The 17909-nt window shown below is 38.3% G+C and overlaps 3 protein-coding genes across 9 annotated transcripts; 1 reads left to right on the top strand and 2 right to left on the bottom strand.

Moving 5' to 3' along the window:
- Positions 1-595: 595 nt before the first annotated feature.
- Positions 596-8571, bottom strand: LOC141605071 (uncharacterized). 7 transcript variants are annotated; one of them, XM_074423702.1, is made up of 6 exons: positions 8134-8522; positions 7088-7312; positions 6225-6370; positions 5994-6100; positions 3432-3514; positions 596-1255 (listed from the first exon to the last, which is right to left on the bottom strand). In XM_074423702.1, exons 2-6 carry the CDS (start codon positions 7115-7117, stop codon positions 1172-1174), a joined length of 450 nt encoding a protein of 149 aa, XP_074279803.1. In that variant the 5' UTR covers positions 7118-7312; positions 8134-8522; the 3' UTR covers positions 596-1171. The 7 variants fall into 7 exon arrangements, 2 of the variants coding, with proteins under 2 accessions (XP_074279803.1, XP_074279802.1); XM_074423701.1 differs by having other exon boundaries at positions 3420-3514; positions 8134-8519; XR_012526285.1 differs by having other exon boundaries at positions 596-3514; positions 3633-6100; positions 7088-7305; positions 8134-8514.
- A 500-nt stretch (positions 8572-9071) lies between these two features.
- LOC141607088 (uncharacterized) lies at positions 9072-10550 on the bottom strand. The gene has a single exon (XM_074426449.1). The coding sequence runs from the start codon at positions 10548-10550 to the stop codon at positions 9072-9074; it is 1479 nt and encodes a 492-aa protein (XP_074282550.1).
- Positions 10551-15851: 5301 nt separating this feature from the next.
- LOC141605068 (putative LRR receptor-like serine/threonine-protein kinase At3g47570) lies at positions 15852-17508 on the top strand. The gene is made up of 2 exons (XM_074423698.1): positions 15852-16960; positions 17132-17508. The coding sequence occupies exons 1-2, from the start codon at positions 15853-15855 to the stop codon at positions 17506-17508; spliced, it is 1485 nt and encodes a 494-aa protein (XP_074279799.1). The 5' UTR covers position 15852.
- Positions 17509-17909: the final 401 nt, after the last annotated feature.

Here is a 17909-nt window from a genome sequence, read left to right as displayed (position 1 = left end):
CAAGGATACTAATTAAGAAAGTTAAATGCAAATAGATTTTATAGCAATAAAAAACAACTAATCAATTATGAACGATGAAAATTATTTAAAAAACGTGTTAAGGGCAGTTCGAGGATTTCAAAAATAAGTTTTTTTTTTTTCCTAATCCTACTACACCTGGTTTTCAACATGGACCCATAAAATGAACGTATGTATCTAAGCAAAGTTCTAAATATATGACCAAGAACCGAACCGGTTTCGTTTTTTCAGTAGAAAGTCAAATTTTGTGCTTTTTAAGTAATCTGCTTCAAAAGCCGGTTAACCGGTTCCGTTTTTTAAGAACCAAATTCGGAACCGATTTTCACTCAAAAAACTTCGGTTAACAGAACCCGAGAGAAAACCAAATTTTCGGTTTTTTTAAATTTGATTTATAAAAGTGGTTTCAGTTTTTTTCCCTCACCCATACGGCCGTACTCATATATACTCATCTCTAATGGGAGTTGGCAATATAATATGAAAAATCCAGCTAACATAAGAAAAACACAAAAGAAATACTCCGTATGTTCTTTGTAAAGTACAAATGCATGACTAGAATAGAATAATAAAATGTGTGTAGTCTCATTTCGAAAGAAAATCACTTGTGGGTGGAAGCCACTTCATCACCAGCAACAGCAGACACTTTTAATGCTATATATCAAAATTCAAAAACTCCTCATTGTCAGGCAGACCGCAGAAGTATGCATTATATTCAATTGAACTCAAGGTAAAAATGCTGCATTTTTGGTTGACTAGCTTAAAGATGTAAATCAGAAATAAGTTGAAAAAGGAAGAGCATCAAATACAGAGAACAGCATACATAATGACTGTTCTTACCATACCTGCCTCTCTTGGTTAGATATCTGGACAATGAGATGGACGAAGTCGCACTGTAGGCCATGAAGAGCCAGCTAGTAGAGCATCCTGATCGACACAGTACTTAAGGAAGGGGATCACTTGTGACATTTTGTCGTCTGCATGACATTCCCACTTTCTAGATAATCTTCTAAATTAGGACTAGCTTGCTGCCATCCATGGTCATGCCAAATTTGTCAGCTTGAGTGAAAATTCAACCTTGCATGCAGGCGTAACATAGGCAAAAGCAATGAGGAATTACGCACTAAATGATCAACGCTCTTTTTTTTTTTTTTTTTTTTCATGTCCTGAACACAGCTACTGGCAAGACCCAGCCAGATGATGTCTGCTGGTTAGTAGCACTCACTATGGTCATTGCACACCGCTGTCACAGATACAGGACAAAGCACAATTCTGAATGCAGCACAGAATTATTACTTATTCTACTGGTGTAGTATTACAGTTAAAACACAGAAAGAATTCAGGTCTTTGTAAAGTACAATAGCATGACTTCTATTATTAAAATGGGTTTAGACATGGAAGCCATTCCTTGAGTAGAGCACTAATCTCTTTTTCTAGACTGTGCAGGAAGTCACTTAATCACTAGCAATCCAGAACTCCTACAGTGCTACCGAAAATTCCCATTTGTGTTTCTAAGTGTCATACACTCATACTCCATTATTTCAGAATAACCACCACAAGTTTTCCTCTAAAAAAGTGTCCAATTGTCATACTCGTGCCCAACATAGGTGTGCAAGATGGTATAAAGAGCCCACCATGGTTTGCAAAGAGCAGAAGTCTTCATGTCGTTTAATGTTTGAGATGAAAATACTTGAGGTACTTAATCCCTTTAAGTTCAGCGAGATGAACAAGAAATACATAAGGCAGCAGAAGTGTAAAAGTAAATGAACAAACAAGACAAGATTTTTCAATTGGTGCCTACGTCTAATGTTGTTTTATTGTTTGTTTAAAAATTTACTCAAACTACCAAACCCCTTACAATAAACAACTAGCCAATCTACTCCGTTTGCACTCAAACTTAAAGTTAATCCGCTTCAAGAGTTTTTGGTCTTATCTCACAGGATTACAGAGTAATGGATCTCAATTTGTTCACTTGATGAACGAGGAGATCATCAAATAGACTTAAACACGAGATAATGGAACAAGCATAAATGTCACCAATGCAGTTCATAGGAAATTTTCTAGAAAACGAGTGAAGACTTTTGAAAGAAAAACGATTTTGCAAAACAGTCAAGGAAACAAGAACTTAAATGCACAAATGATGTGCAAAGGTTTTTCTCAAAAAAATGCTCAGAAAAGTCTTGGAAAATAAGTGAAAAATGAAGGCAGTATTTATAGAGGAAGTGATGGGTTAAAAAGGGTAAAAGTTTACATGCCTATTCTCTTTTGACAAATGAAAGGGTAATTTAAAAGGTGAAAAACTTTTGGAACATGCATTCTGAAAATGTGACCACAAAGCTCAAATAGGAGGTTTCACCAAAATGGCAAAATAAATTTGGATTTCTACCCTTAATTCACCCTTAGCCATTTTAAGAGAGGGTTAAAACTTAAAAGTACTTGTGACTTTGGACAGTGCAAGGTAAAAGCTTTTTCATCCCTTCAAATTTTATCCTCTATTTCAAATTTCAAAACCCTGAAATCAGAAAGTAGTTGCAAAAGGTTTGAAGTTTGAACACTTGTGAATTTTCGGAAATTATATCCAGTGGACTGAACCAAAAACCACGGGTTGAATTATCTCGAATACAACACATGACCTAAGCTAAGACCATCTTCAATCTTGACCTTCCTTGGGCAGTCTTGAGATATCCTTGAGACATGATTTGAATGCTTCAAGCTACAATTAGAAACTAGGAAGGCACACAATTAAATAGCAAAGAGGACTTGACATCATTAACCAAACATAACCCTAACAATCGTAACAGTATACTGGGAAATCTTCCTTGAGTGGGAGTGGCACGGACCTCTCTTCTTCTGTGAAGGGATCATTACATTAGTTAAACAGGGAGGCATGGTCTCATGGATTAACTATTTTTGTACACCCACTACCATGGAGGCATGGTCTCATGGATTAACTATTTTTGTCCATGGGTGGGACCTTATTTCGTATTATGGGCCATGTGGCAGTCTACAATTGGACCACCAACATGCTAAAATAATAATAAAAAAAATAAGGAAAGAATATTTTGATGCGCAAGACTCACGATTTTCTCCATTGATAAAGAACACATGGAGATTTGTTTTTCTCCATTCTATCCATGGAGAAAAAATTCTCCATGGATAGTCTGAGCTCGTCTTTACTTCAGAATTTTTGTAGTGTGTTAGTGTGTGGCCCATAAGCAAACTCTTTAGCGAAATGGTGTCACTTAGCATTGGAATTTATGAGAAGGAAGACACACCACATGACATGGGTTCATACAACAAACGGCAACCAAAATGGCGTGGTTGAACATAAATAAAGCTAAATCCTTTTCATGCCATGTTTGATTAAAATTAATCAGATTTCAAAATAAAACTGGAAAATGGCTTACAGTGATCCAAACCTGCGCTGCTGCACTGTGCACAGAGTGACGGACAGTGTGGTATCGAACATTAAAAACAAAAGAAACAAAAGAATTTGAGATGCCTGTCAACAGTTGATCAAGTCATTAATACAACATTTGATCAAGTCAACAGTTGGCCAAAGGAAAAGACTAGTAAATTGTAAACAAAATAAGTAATGCTAGATATTCAAGGTGCAGCACCTTAAAGTACTGACTAGTGACCATCTTCCACAGATTTTCGAGTCATTCGGAATAAATGTGTCGACGGACATCTCCTGCAGAAGATGCCCGGCAGGAAGCAGTATCACTCATTAACAATTCATTATTTTAAGTCATTGTTTCATATTTGTAAGTCACATGAATCAGAGTTATCAAGGTTGAATTGCTGAACATGCAAAACCAGATAAACTGATGTCACTATGTCATAATAGTTTAGACCTGACGATGGTCTAAGCAGAAATGGTTAAATGTTTACCTTAGTAGATGGTGCAATTACCCCTTGGCTAACTACTAGACGTAGACCAGAGAATAAATCATCATTAAAATGCCTATATAAATGAAAGAGTGATCAAGTTCAAGAGCATCTCACACCAACCAACTGCACACAACTATACAAAATGAAACCAATCCATCTCCAAACCCAAATTGAAAGGCCACGTTATATTTCTCCCCGATGTAACAAGTCAGCCTTTCTTCTCATCTTTGTTTTTGTAATGCAAAGTATTACTGTAGCTTTATCATTCCGTAGTGTTGGCTACCCAGGCAACGAAACCGACCACACAGCGTTGCTGGCCATCAAGAGCCAACTATTGGTTCCTTCCAACCGGGTTTTAAGCTCGTGGAATGACTTTGTTAACCACTGTTCTTGGGAGGGAGTCAAATGTGGGCATAAACATACAAGAGTGACTGTACTAGATTTGAGTTCTAGAGGTTTGGCAGGAACCATTTCTCCTTTTATAGGAAATCTAAGCTTCCTTAAGGTCATTAACCTTTACAATAATAGCCTATATGGAGAAATCCCCACTCAATTAGGTCATCTAGTCAGGCTTCATGAACTACGGCTATTTAACAACACACTTATAGGTGAAATTCCAGCCAACATATCTCATTGTGTTAACCTCAGAGTGTTTTTCTTAGCCAACAACAATCTAGAGGGAAAACTCCCAACAGGACTAGGATTATTGTCGAAGCTAACAGACTTTCGTGTGCAAACTAACCATCTTAAGGGGTTTCTTTTTGACATCATACAAAATCTTACTTCTTTAGTAACAATAGATGCTAGTTACAACTCATTTACAGGAACTATCCCAAACAACATTGGTAGGATGCAAAATCTAACCATCCTTGCAGTTGGAGAAACTGAACTCTCAGGTACACTTCCCACATCCCTTTTTAATATCTCCTCCCTTCAAATTCTTGATTTTAGTGACAACCAACTACATGGAGAACTTCCAGCAGATGTTGGGGTCAATATTCCCCATCTTACATGGTTCAACCTCGCGGAAAACAACTTCAGAGGATTAATTCCAATCACGATCCAAAACCTCACAGCCCTCGAATTTATTGGACTCGAATATAATAATTTTATAGGAAATGCTCCTTCTTACCTTGGGAATTTTCATAAGCTAAATTATCTCTCTCTTGCAGGGAACCACCTACAGGGTAATATTAATTTTATAGATAAACTTGTTAACTGTAGCCAATTACGTCTCCTAGATTTGGGATCAAATCATTTTTCAGGAATATTACCCAAATCTCTTGCCAATCTCTCCACCTCTTTAGAGATTCTCAGTGTTGAAGATACTCCGATAATTGGAAAAATTCCAGAAGGTATTACCAATCTCAACAATCTTGAGCAGTTATTGATGGACAACTGCAAACTAACGGGATCTATCCCTCAAGATTTCGGGAAGCTCCAAAAATTGGAACAACTTGTTTTGAGCTCCAACAGATTAGTAGGTAGAATTCCCAGTTCCTTAGGCAATATATCACACTTAAGTGGGCTTTATTTAGATGACAACTTATTAAAAGGGAGTATTCCGCCACATTTGGGGAATTGCCAAAGCTTGTTGTACATGAATTTAACGTACAATGAACTCAATGGAACCTTAGGCAATGAGTTATTTCAAGGATCCGCTTTATTTATTCAACTATATTTGTCTCATAATCTTTTGGAGGGTTCCTTACCCTTGAATATGATTAAACAAAGTCGCCTAGAAATCTTAGAACTGTCAAATAATAAGTTTTCAGGTGTCATTCCGGATGGCTCATGGGACTGTTCTAACCTTCAACACTTGTATATGGATGGGAATTCCTTCCAAGGAAATATTCCTTCATCCTTTGCTTCTTTGGCTAACCTCCAAGAAATTGACTTCTCTCGAAACAAATTTTCTGGCCCCATTCCATCCTTCTTTTCTGGATTTCATTCATTACATTACCTTAACTTATCTTACAACGATTTTAAGGGAAGAGTTCCAACGAATTCAGTATTTGAAAATGCAAGTGCAGTCTTTGTTGCTGGCAATAACAAGCTTTGCGGAGGAATTAAACAGTTGCAATTACCTAACTGCATTGAGAATCGAAGAAGGCAAAGTATTCGGTTGATAGCTCCAATTATCAATGCACTTATTGGAGCGGTCGCCATGGTGGTAGGGGTCATAGGGTTGTACCTGGCATGTATAAAAAAGAAACAGACACCTCTTTTATCAGGTTCAATTATGAGGAATGTAACAATGAAAGTGTCATACGACATGTTACTCAAAGCAACAAATGGTTTCTCTTTAGAGAACCTACTTGGGACGGGCTCTTTTGGATCCGTGTTTAAGGGGATTTTGGATGGAAAGACGGTGGCAGTGAAAGTCCTCAACTTGGAACACCACGGTGCATCTAAGAGCTTCATGGCAGAGTGCAATGCGTTGAGGAATGTCCGTCACCGAAATCTGATAGGGATCATAACAGCTTGTTCTAGTATTGACTTTCAGAGAAATGATTTTAGAGCACTAGTATACGAGTACATGCCAAATGGAAGCCTAGACAAATGGTTACATGGAGTCGACAGAAACATGAGCCTTGCTCAAAGGGTGGATGTAGGGATTGATCTGGCCCATGCACTGAGCTATCTCCACCATGACTGTGAAACGCCAATAGTGCATTGTGACTTGAAACCTAGCAATATATTGCTTGACAGTGACATGGTCGCTCATGTTGGAGACTTTGGATTAGCAAGATTTCTTACTCAACCTCGACATCCGAATCAAAGTAGTACAATTGGAATCAAGGGCACTATAGGCTATGCTGCTCCAGGTAATAATAGTGTGATTCTTAATTATAATTTGTCTGATAAACACCATGAAGTACTATTGCCAATATATCTACTACTCGCTAAATATGTAAAGTCAGTGAGATTGCCTAACTTATACATATAGTAAATAAGTGTTTTAAGGCTTTGTCTATTTATTAAATACTCACCAATTTTGTGGCTAAGCATTGTCATGGGGTTGACATGTCAGAGTATGGGCTCGGAAGTGAGCCATCTACAGAAGGTGATGTGTATAGCTATGGGATATTGCTACTTGAGCTAATGACAGGAAAAAGTCCAACAGATGACATGTTCAATGAAGGCTACAACCTTCATAAGTACGCAGAAGCAGCATTACCTGACCAAGTCTTACAAATTGTAGACCCATCACTAGAAGAAGACAATATCAGTGAAGAACTCGATGACACAAGGGGAATCCAAGATGAGCTTAAACGAAGATTGGAATGCATTAGTTGTGTGATCAGTGTCGGAGTATTGTGCTCAAATCATTTGCCACAAGAAAGAATGAAAATAGTCGATGCTAGAAGCAGGCTTCAATCAGCAAGAGACGGCCTTCTGAATGCTAGAAACAGGCGTAATCAGGTACTAATTACGCTGAAAGTTTCAATTTGATTAGAAGTTCTGCTAACATAACATTATTTCTTTTTGTAGCGCTGATGGTTACAAGGGCCTGACTGCCTAAGGTTGATTTTAATCACGAAAAAAGCGTCCGCCAAATGAAGTCTCAACATAGAATTATTTAAGACTACAAATCTACCGTATTGTCGAATGTAAAATGGTACTAATAAGGTTAATTTGTACTGTCACTACGGAGTACTTATCAACATGTAATTTATGAATTGTGTTATTCAAAACTAGCTGGTTTCTTGTGTTAAGCTGAACATCCACATACCACATAGTTTCAGTTATTAAACCTTCACAAAATCATACTCACTCCGCATAAAATTCCCCTAACAAGGAATAGAGAAAAAAAAAAGGTAAACAAATAAATGGCACGGAGCGAGTACTGTGAGAGGCTAGCCTCAAATTTATGCACTTTACTACTCCGTACTTATCATGTAATTATATATATGAAGAAAAATACGGTCAAAGTAGTGCTTCGAAGACCACCCAAAAGCAAATGTTACTCAAACTATATGACAGTTACAATTTACAAAGGAGATATTTCGCAGAGTCTAACCCTAATTTTGCAAATTGAGGGCTTATTTTTTTTCAGTCAAATCGATGGCTAATTAGTCAAATTATATGCACTTTACGAGTAACATTTACCAAATCTAAACTCCAGGAAATTTAAAAAAAAAAATAATAATAATAAATAAATACTCAAGAAAATTGCAGAATTTTTAGTCTTGAAATAAAATTAATAAAAAAGAAAAAGCGCACCTTCCATAATCTTCAATATCAAACTTGGAAGTTGAATTTGCTACATATCGTGACACTTGATTCCAGTTCAGAGGTTAATCTTCCTTCCATGGTGTTCTTCCTTTTTCTTGATCGAGCTTACATATGTTCGACATTGCTCCCAAAAATTAAGCTTCATGTCTAGACCTGGAATACATGGCTAACGGGTCGGATTTAGTTCGGGTGAGGTTATTTTCGGGTTTTATAAAATTCGGATAAGGTCGGGCCAATTCAGATTTGGGTCATTTTCGGGTACGTTATTAGTTTTACCAAGTTATAATGGATCGGGTAGAGTAATAAATATTCGGGTCGGGACAATTCAGGTTACGGGACAATCCCGACTCCTGAATCCTTAGTTCAGGTGCCGAGCCGAATTATTCGGATCGGATCATTTTGATTAGTGCAGTTTTGTCGGGTTTAGGCTTGTCTAAAAGCTTGTAGAGCCTAAAAAATTAAAGATGAGACCTAACTTAGAAAATATATAGCTCTTGTTATGAATTGATTTGATTTGTTTCATTGTTTCTCATATCCAAGTGCAGTAATTAGCTTTGAATTGTAAAATGTTTTAATGATGTGCTTGATGTGAATGTTAGCGTGATGGGTGATCAATTTAATTAGTTTGGGATTAACAATGCTAATGTCAATAAAGACGATGGTATGCCAACTCCTAGTAATGCGAATGATGAGGATAATGATGATTTTTTTTTTTTTTGAAGATTTTAGGGGTGAAATGGAACTCTTTAATTTTCGAGAACTATGATGACAATATTGATGGATGTGTTCCTTCTGCTGATCATGTTTGTGTTGGTGATGGCGGAGAGGTCGACCAATCTTCGGGTGATGTAGGCTTGTCATCTTCAGAGGATGATGACAATGATAATGATTTTTTTTTTTTTTTTGGCAGCTGTAAAGAGAACAAACTACAATCCCAATTTAGCCCGAGCTAGGTTATGGGCAACCTTATTAAGACGACGCGGAACGAAACTAAAGCAAATACAATGAAACAACAAGAGGTCCGACTCAATATCAAACAGAATCCCCTTAACCAAGTGGTGCTGAGACTCCACTCGGGCAAGTTGAAGAAGAAGTTGAAGGCAATCCGAGGAAACGTCCAAGTGAAGCAAATTGCTTCTAGCAGCCCATCTCAAAGCTTCCCTAATACCAATCGCTTCGGCTTGTAACGCGGATTCAGCATCAAAACTTATGGCAAAAGTCCCATAACATTCCCCATTAGGAGCATAGACAATCCAACCTGCAGAAGCCTGTAAAGAACTTACCCAACTCGCATCAACTTTAACACGGAAAGGAGCACAAGTTCCTTTTTCTCCCACCAAAAAGAACGGAAAATAATTCCTAATCTCATTCCTCAAAGTATCCAACGGATCGTAACAGACAGCCCTCGAAGCCGAGACTGCAGAAGCAAGCCGTGACTCCGCTTCCAAAGCCACATTAGTAGAGTTTGAAAGAAAAGCAAAGAAGTGCTCAGGCGAAAAGGACTTTCCTGAGAACACAATGTCGTTCCTGATGCGCCATAGACTCCACAAAACCGAAAGGAAACGAATGACAGTAATAGATGAATCCTCCTTTGTGTAGAAATAATTTATCCAATTTTTAATCCAATCACGTAACCTAACCGACGTAGAAAACTCAGTAGAAATACCAATCGAAGAACACGCCCAAAGACGCTTAACCAGAAAACAATCCCTAAAAAGGTGCTCTACAGTCTCCACCATACCATCCTCCCCACACCAAGGACACACCGACCCAATGATGAGATTCCGTTTAACAAATTCAGCTCCCACCGAAAGTGAATCCGTCAAAATTCGCCAAACAAGAATCTTCCAAACAGGCGGGCCTGGTAAACGCCATAACCTTTTTTTACAAAAAACCTTAGAAGTAGCATCAATTCTACTCTCATCCTTAGACGAACTATGAACGCTTAGATAAGAAGCAAGACAGGCCGCGTACCCGCTTTTGACCGTGTAGATCCCCGAAGAAGAAAGCTTCCAGAAAAAACAATCATCGACAGCGGTATTACAAATAGGTATGGCACAAATCCGACGAGCCCACTCAGGTTCAAACAAATCAAAGATAAGCTCACGATTCCAACACAATGAAGGAGTATGAAGATCCTTAACCGTAAAACTCGACATAGAGTCTGGCGGCGGAAAGCCCAAACTCGTCCTTTTAGGTGGTACCTCACCACCAACCCATCCACAATTCCATATACGCAGCATTGAATTGACACCAGGCTTCCATCCCAATTGAGCCAAAATCAACTCCATACCAAAAGATAAACTCTTGCAACCCCAAGATTGGGACGAGCAAGACTTTAAAGACCCAGGCATCACAAGATCCTTATTGCAAATAAGCTTGTCATAAAAAACTCGACTAACCATAGAGTCTTTCATAGACAAGACTTTCCAAGCTAACTTACCTAACAGAGCCTGGTTCATACACTGAAGATTTCGAATTCCAAGTCCACCTTCCGACTTAGGAAGGCTAATAAAATTCTTACTACACCAATGGATCGTGGACTTTAATCTCGTTCCAGCCCACCAAAAATGTGACAATAAGGAGTTAATCTTATTGGCCACACTTACCGGTATTTTAAATACCGATAGGACATAATTCGATAAAGCAGACAAAACAGAAGAGATCAAAGTCAACCTTCCCGCAGGAGAGAGAAAAATAGCATTCCAAGACGAAATACGGCGCCGCACCTTTTCAATGAGCGCATTGAAAATCTCCTTTTTAGACGAACCAAAATCAGTATGATAATGATTTCAAGGTGCTGGAAAATATATAATTTGGACTATTCAACTACATTCAACGAAAATATACAACTTCAGATTTTAAGGTGTCGGGAAATAATATAATATAATATTAAAATAAATAAAATATAAATATAGTACTAACAACTAAAAATCATAACAATAATGTTGACTTGAATTGAACTGATCTGAACTACACTTAAAAGAACTGAGATTAAGTCCAAAAGAACATGACCTAATAGTTCGAATCCTGATCATCCGCTCAAGAAAAAAAGTGATGTGGTGCTTAGGAAAGTTGTCTCTTCGAGTCATGATGAGGATAATAATGTGGACGAGCATGAAAAATCGGAAGAAGAGCATGAGTTAGAGAACTTTAAAGACCATGAGTTTGTTCTTCAAGCTTGCCATATGGGTTCTGAGAGTTCTGTTTCTATAATGTTCATAGTTCTTGATTTCCATCATTATTCTTTCTTCTATAAAATGAAAGTTTTTCTAGAAGGTTCCTTACCTTTGAATATGATTAAACAAAGTCCCCAACAAATCTTAGAACTTTCTAACAATAAGTTTCCAAGTATCATTGTGGTTGGTTTAGACCTTCAATACTTGTATATGGATGAAAATTCCTTCCATGGAAATAATTGACCATTTTAACCCCCTCCCCACAATTTAATCAACTACGAAGTGTTTCAATTCCGTCCCTCCAACTTTCAACAACCACCGCCCCCTCCTACTGCTCAGCGCACCGCCGACCAGAGACGTCCATAGACCCACCCTCCTAAACCCGCCACTCCCAAAAATTAACCAAAAAAACAAAAAACAAAAACAAAAACTACTCCCTCTCTCATGCCACGACCAGACCACCACCCTCCAAAGACGCCCAGAGACCCACCTAAACGCCAACCACCCTTCTCCCCTGCTTCACTGCATGTTGGGCCACCAAATGGACCTCCGCTCATCCCCAACCACCCCGGCCATCATTTCCCTCCAGCCAGAGACGCCCATGTATCTATCACGGCGAGCTCAAAGAAGGGATGAGACTTTATACTAAATTCAATGACTTAAATTAAAAAACGTATATTTTCCGATTTTAAATTAAACCAAGTGTTCGCTGTTAAACAAGCAAGAGCATCAAGGAATGAGATTAGCGAGTAATATCGACTCAGAATTTCATCCCATTTCCGTGTTCCATCTTATATCCTAGCTACCGTTATCTTTTGATACATCACAGTATCACACACTTATATCATTTACACAATAATTTACAATAATGCTTATGTGTCAAAAAGAAAGGTAGTGAGACACAATATAAGACACAAAAATGAAACAGAGGATCCAGACCCAGTAATATGTACAATGTTAAAAGGATTACAATAACCACGAGTCCATAACAAAAAAAAAAAAAAAAAAGATAATTCCTACAGTATCTGTATAACGACCAGTAGAATGAATAATATTCTTTCCAACAAGCACCTCTTATTTGTGGCTTTTTTTTTTTTTTTTTTTTTTTTTGCAGCGGTGAAAAAAGAGTTTTACATTATAGTGGTACGGCTTACTAAACCATACCAATAGGCTACAACATATAAAACACTAGAGTACTACTAATCACATAAACTAAAACAAGGTAAAGATTGCATCGGTTAAGAACATAGTGCTCATGGCGTAAGACGGAAGTCTGAACACGCTCTTCAAAATCCAAATCTACCCCAATCGCTAATGGATGAGCAACGCCGGCACAAGGAAAATACCCTGCAAACCACGTGTGCCAGGTAAGACATCCCTTAGGATGACAGGTAACCGCAACACTCCCGTGTAGGGAGTCGAACCTGGGACCTCTCAATTCGTTGCCAATTGCAACGCTTTGAGGCACTCCCGCGCTCCACTACACTCAAGCCACTTTGGTTTCACAAGCTATAGTTACTCTGGCAGTTATGTAACAATGGAGTCTGCATCACATTCCTGGTTTCTACATAATCGTCTGAATCAGCACTCGTTTGCCATTCGAAATTTGCAAAAAAATCAACCTTGCTAGCGAGGGTAGCAGTAGTTGAAGACGATAAGTCAATAAGGGATTACACAAGAAATGATCAAGTGAGGGACCAAGCACGTACAGCAACAATATATATGAATGCAGCACACAGAACTCTTGTAGTCTTGTTCTACTGTTAGGTGTAGAATTATCAACTTGAGTGGGGCAATCACATCTTATTCATTACATTATTGATTGATACTGCACCAGTAATGCATAACTCGTTTAGTGCTAAAAATTCCATATTATGAAACTAAGTCTTATTCAATCAAGTAATCAAAGATTCACCAAAAGTCCAAAAGTTTATCTGCACGGCTACACCAATGAAAACATCCTGAAAAATTCCCTTTTCGAGCTTGTCGTGATAGATGGTGTAGACGCGTAGAGGCGTTTTGGTCAATTAACTTAATACAGAAATCAGAGACAAGACAATATCATTGAAACTCTTAATATAACTCCAACGGATAAAGATATGTAATTTCTGTTAGTGTCTGAGGGTCATGGGTGATAAAAGATTAGTCAACTAAATTACTTTTTCCGTCTCAGTTATTTACTCTGGTTTAAAACTTCCTAACAAAAAAACAAATATAGAAATAAGCAATTCCTTGGGATAGAGGGAACATAAATAGTGAAGTGCAAGTAGGACATCGTGAAATTTGGGGCACATTTGGGATGTCACGTTCATTGACCTAAGATTGTCCTTAAATCCTCAAGTCAAGCTGAACTAAGAACGACTGGCAGGCAAGAGTCATTTAGGATAATGCAACTTATCCTCAAGTCAAGTTGACTGCTTCCTATAACTTGATACTCCTCAGACCACAAATATTGTTCCCTAGTAAGTTGGCAAGACGGTTCTACACAAATACCAAGTAATATATAAAATGGATCTAACCACCAAGAAATCAGGGTTAATATTAGCGAAAAAGTAGTTATAAAACTAACCTGTTTTACAATATACTTTTGTAATGCCGCCTTACATAGGTCACCAAGCTTTATCAAAAATACAGGAAAAAATCAACTTGGCTGATCAACCCGGTTGAATGAGCGAACCTGTATTTTCTGGGACAAACCCTGCAAACAAAATTAAATGCTAACTCATTCTTATTGGCCAAATAAAATCTCGTCTGAAAATTCAATTGAGAATTTTTTGTTTGCCGATTACTTTTCCACTCGTAACAATGCACTTGACTCCAATTGAAAATCTAGTCTGAAAATTCAACAGAGAATTAACACACGTAGAGTGAAAATTCATTTAAACGCCTATATAAATGAAAGGGTGATTATGTTCAAGCGCATTATCACACATAAAAGTACAACTCTTACAAAATGAAACCAATCCACCTCCAAACCAAAAATGGAAATCCAGGTTCTATTTTTTCCTTATGTAGCAAAGCAGCCTTTCTTGTCATCTTTGTTTTTGTAATGCAGAATATTACAGTAACTACAGCATTGTCTAGTGTTGACTACTCAGGCAACGAGACCGACCATACTGCGTTGGTGGCCATCAAGAAACAACTACTGGTTCCCAACGGGGTTTTAAGCTCATGGAATGACTCTATTCACCATTGTTCTTGGGAGGGGGTTACTTGTGGGCATAAACACAACAGAGTGACGGTACTAGATTTGACTTCTAAAGATTTGGCAGGAACCATATCTCCTTTCATAGGAAATCTCAGCTTCCTTCAAACTATTTGGCTTTCGAGTAATAGTTTATCCGGTGAAATCCCTGCAGAAGTAACTCATTTGTTGAGGCTTAATGACTTATCGGCACATAACAACAAACTGGTAGGCAAAATTCCATCAAACATATCTAATTGTGTTAACTTGGGAATTATATCGTTAAGCTACAACAAGCTCGAGGGAATACTCCCAGAAGGAATAAGAGCATTGTCAAAGCTAACAACCCTTCTTGTGGATAATAACAATCTGACAGGCCCTCTTTTTGATAACATACAAAACCTTACTTCTTTGGTATCATTAAGTGCTCTTTACAACTCATTTACAGGAACTATCCCAAACAGCATCGGTAGGATGCGAGATCTAACCATCTTTGAAGTTGGATCAAATAAACTCCAAGGCACACTTCCTAGGTCCCTTTTCAATCTCTCCTCCCTTGACGTTATTGAATGTTTTGACAACCAGCTACATGGAGATCTTCCTGCAAATATTGGCTTCACTGTTCCTCGTCTGAATTACTTGAACCTCGGGGGAAATAACTTCTCAGGATCAATTCCAATCACCTTAGTAAACCTCACAACACTTGGACATATCGCACTTGGTGATAATAGTTTTATAGGAAAGGTTCCTTATAATTTTGGAAATTTTCATTACCTAACTAATTTAGATCTTGGGGGGAATTACCTAGAGGGCGATATCAACTTCATAGCTACACTGGTTAACTGCACTTTGTTACTTAACCTGGCATTGGGACCAAATCACTTTTCAGGAATATTACCCAAATCGGTTGCCAATCTCTCCAACTCTCCGGAATCGCTATATATCCAAGATATTCCCATAAGTGGAGACTTTCCTGAAGGTATTACCAATCTCAACAATCTTGAGCAGTTAGCGATGGACAACTGTAAATTAACAGGAACTCTTCCTGGGGATTTCGGAAAGCTCCAAAAATTGGAACAACTTATTTTGAGCTCCAACAGATTAGAAGGTAGAATTCCCAGTTCCTTTGGCAATATATCACACTTGAGTGAGCTTTATTTAGATGACAACATATTGACAGGGAGTATACCTCCGCATTTGGGGAGTTGCCAAAGCCTGTTGTACCTGAATTTAACAAACAATGAACTCAATGGAACCTTAGGCGATGAGCTATTCCAAGGATCCGTTTCATTTATTGAACTATATATGTCTAATAATATTTTGGAAGGTTCCTTACCTTCGAATATGATTAAACAAAGTCGCCTACAAATCTTAGAACTGTCCAACAATAAGTTTTCAGGTGTCATTCCGGATGGTTCATGGGACTGTCCTGACCTTCAACACTTGTATATGGATGGGAATTTCTTCCATGGAAATATTCCTTCATCCTTCGCTTCTTTAGCTAACCTCCAAGAAATTGACTTTTCTCGAAACAAATTTTCTGGCCTCATTCCAACCTTCTTTTCTGGATTTCATACGCTGTATTACCTTAATTTATCTTACAACGATTTTGAGGGAAGGGTTCCAACGGGTTCAGTTTTTGCAAATGCAAGTGCGGTCTTTGTTACTGGGAATAGTAGGCTTTGTGGAGGAATTAAACAGTTGCAATTACCTAGCTGCATTGAGAATCGAAGAAGGGGAAGGACTAGGTTGATAGTTCCAATTATCAGTGCACTTGTTGGGCTGGTGGCCATGGCGGTAGGGGCCGTAGGGTTGTACCTGGCATGTATAAAAAAGAAAGATTCACCTCACTTATCAGGTTCAACGATGGGGATTGTAACAATGAAAGTGTCATACGGCATGTTACTCAAAGCAACAGATGGCTTCTCTTCAGACAACCTACTTGGGACGGGCTCTTTTGGATCCGTGTTTAAAGGGATTTTGGATGGAAATACGGTTGCAGTGAAAGTTCTGAACTTGCAACACCATGGTGCGTCTAAGAGCTTCATGGCAGAATGCAACACGTTAAAGAATGTTCGGCACCGGAATCTGGTAGGCATCATAACATCTTGTTCCAGTATTGACTTTCAGAGAAACGACTTTAGAGCACTAGTATACGAGTTCATGCCCAATAGAAGTCTAGACAGATGGTTACATGGAGTTGATGGAAACATGAGCCTTGCTCAAAGGGTGGATGTAGCGATTGATGTGGCCCATGCACTTAGCTATCTCCACTATGAGTGTGAAAGTCCAATAGTACATTGTGACTTGAAACCAAGCAACATATTGCTCGATAATGACATGGTTGCTCATGTTGGGGATTTCGGATTAGCAAGGTTTCTTACTCAACCTCGACATCCGAATCAAAGCAGTACAATCGAAATCAAGGGCACTATCGGCTATGCTGCTCCAGGTAATAACAGCCTGATTCCTTAACTATCATAAATCTGAAATGGTTACTGCAATACCTTTTTTCTTATCTAAAATAGACCCCTTCATGCATGAACGTTTCGTAAGGCTTGCCTATCTATCTATCTAATCCCCGTTTATGTGTCTAAGCCTTGTCATGGGGATCATATTTCAGAATATGGGCTCGGCTGTGAGCCATCTACAGAGGGCGATGTCTACAGTTATGGAATATTGCTACTTGAGCTAATGACAGGAAAGAGTCCAACAGACAGCATGTTCAAGGAAGGCTATAGCCTTCATTTGCATGCAAGAGGAGCATTACCTGATCAAGTCCTACAAATTGTAGACCCATCACTTGAAGAAGATAATCTCACTGAAGAAGGCGATGACACAAGCAGAATTAAAGATGAGCTTCAACGAAGAGTGGAATGCATTGCTGCTGTGATTACTGTCGGAGTGTTGTGCTCCAATCATTTGCCACAAGAAAGACTGAAAATAGTCGATGCCATAGGCAGGCTTCAATCGGCAAGAGACAACCTTTTTAATGCTTAGAAACAAGCGTAATGTTTCTGCAAGAGGTATATTATGATCACTGATCAGATATAGCATGAGTGTACAGCTTACTAGTAATGAATTATGTTGAAAGTTTATTTGATTATAAGTTCTGCTAACATAACATTATTTCTATTAGCAGTGCTGTTGGTTACAGGGGCCTGACCGCCAGAAGTCGAATTCAATCAGGAAAAAAGCGTCCTCCCATTGAAGGTTCAAGATAGAATTATTAAGACTACAAATTTACTACAGTTGAATGTATAATGCTTTTAAGTTCCTGTTATTTTGCTGTAAACATGACTTATCTACCATAGTTTGTGTTAAGCATAACATCCAAATATCAACTATCAATATATGGCTTATTAGTCGAATTATATGCATGATAACATCAGCAAATATGA

The sequence above is a fragment of the Silene latifolia genome, chromosome 10, assembly GCF_048544455.1.
Source record: "Silene latifolia isolate original U9 population chromosome 10, ASM4854445v1, whole genome shotgun sequence".
NCBI lineage: Eukaryota > Viridiplantae > Streptophyta > Magnoliopsida > Caryophyllales > Caryophyllaceae > Silene > Silene latifolia.
This window is presented reverse-complemented; position numbering and strand designations above follow the sequence as displayed.

Coding starts and splice junctions, on each gene's coding strand:
- LOC141605071 (XM_074423701.1), bottom strand. CDS start 7,117: ATGGGTCTACAATTTGTAAGACTTGGTCAG. Junction 6,371..7,087: donor AATTTGTAAGACTTGGTCAG/GTAATGCTGCTT, acceptor GATCCCTATCAG/ATTTCGGTGACGGACATTCC. Junction 3,515..5,993: donor TCGATTCTCAATGCAGTTAG/GTAATTGCAACT, acceptor AACTGTTGACAG/GCATCTCAAATTCTTTTGTT.
- LOC141607088 (XM_074426449.1), bottom strand. CDS start 10,550: ATGGTTAGTCGAGTTTTTTATGACAAGCTTATTTGCAATAAGGATCTT.
- LOC141605068 (XM_074423698.1), top strand. CDS start 15,853: ATGATTAAACAAAGTCGCCTACAAATCTTAGAACTGTCCAACAATAAG. Junction 16,961..17,131: donor TATCGGCTATGCTGCTCCAG/GTAATAACAGCC, acceptor ATCATATTTCAG/AATATGGGCTCGGCTGTGAG.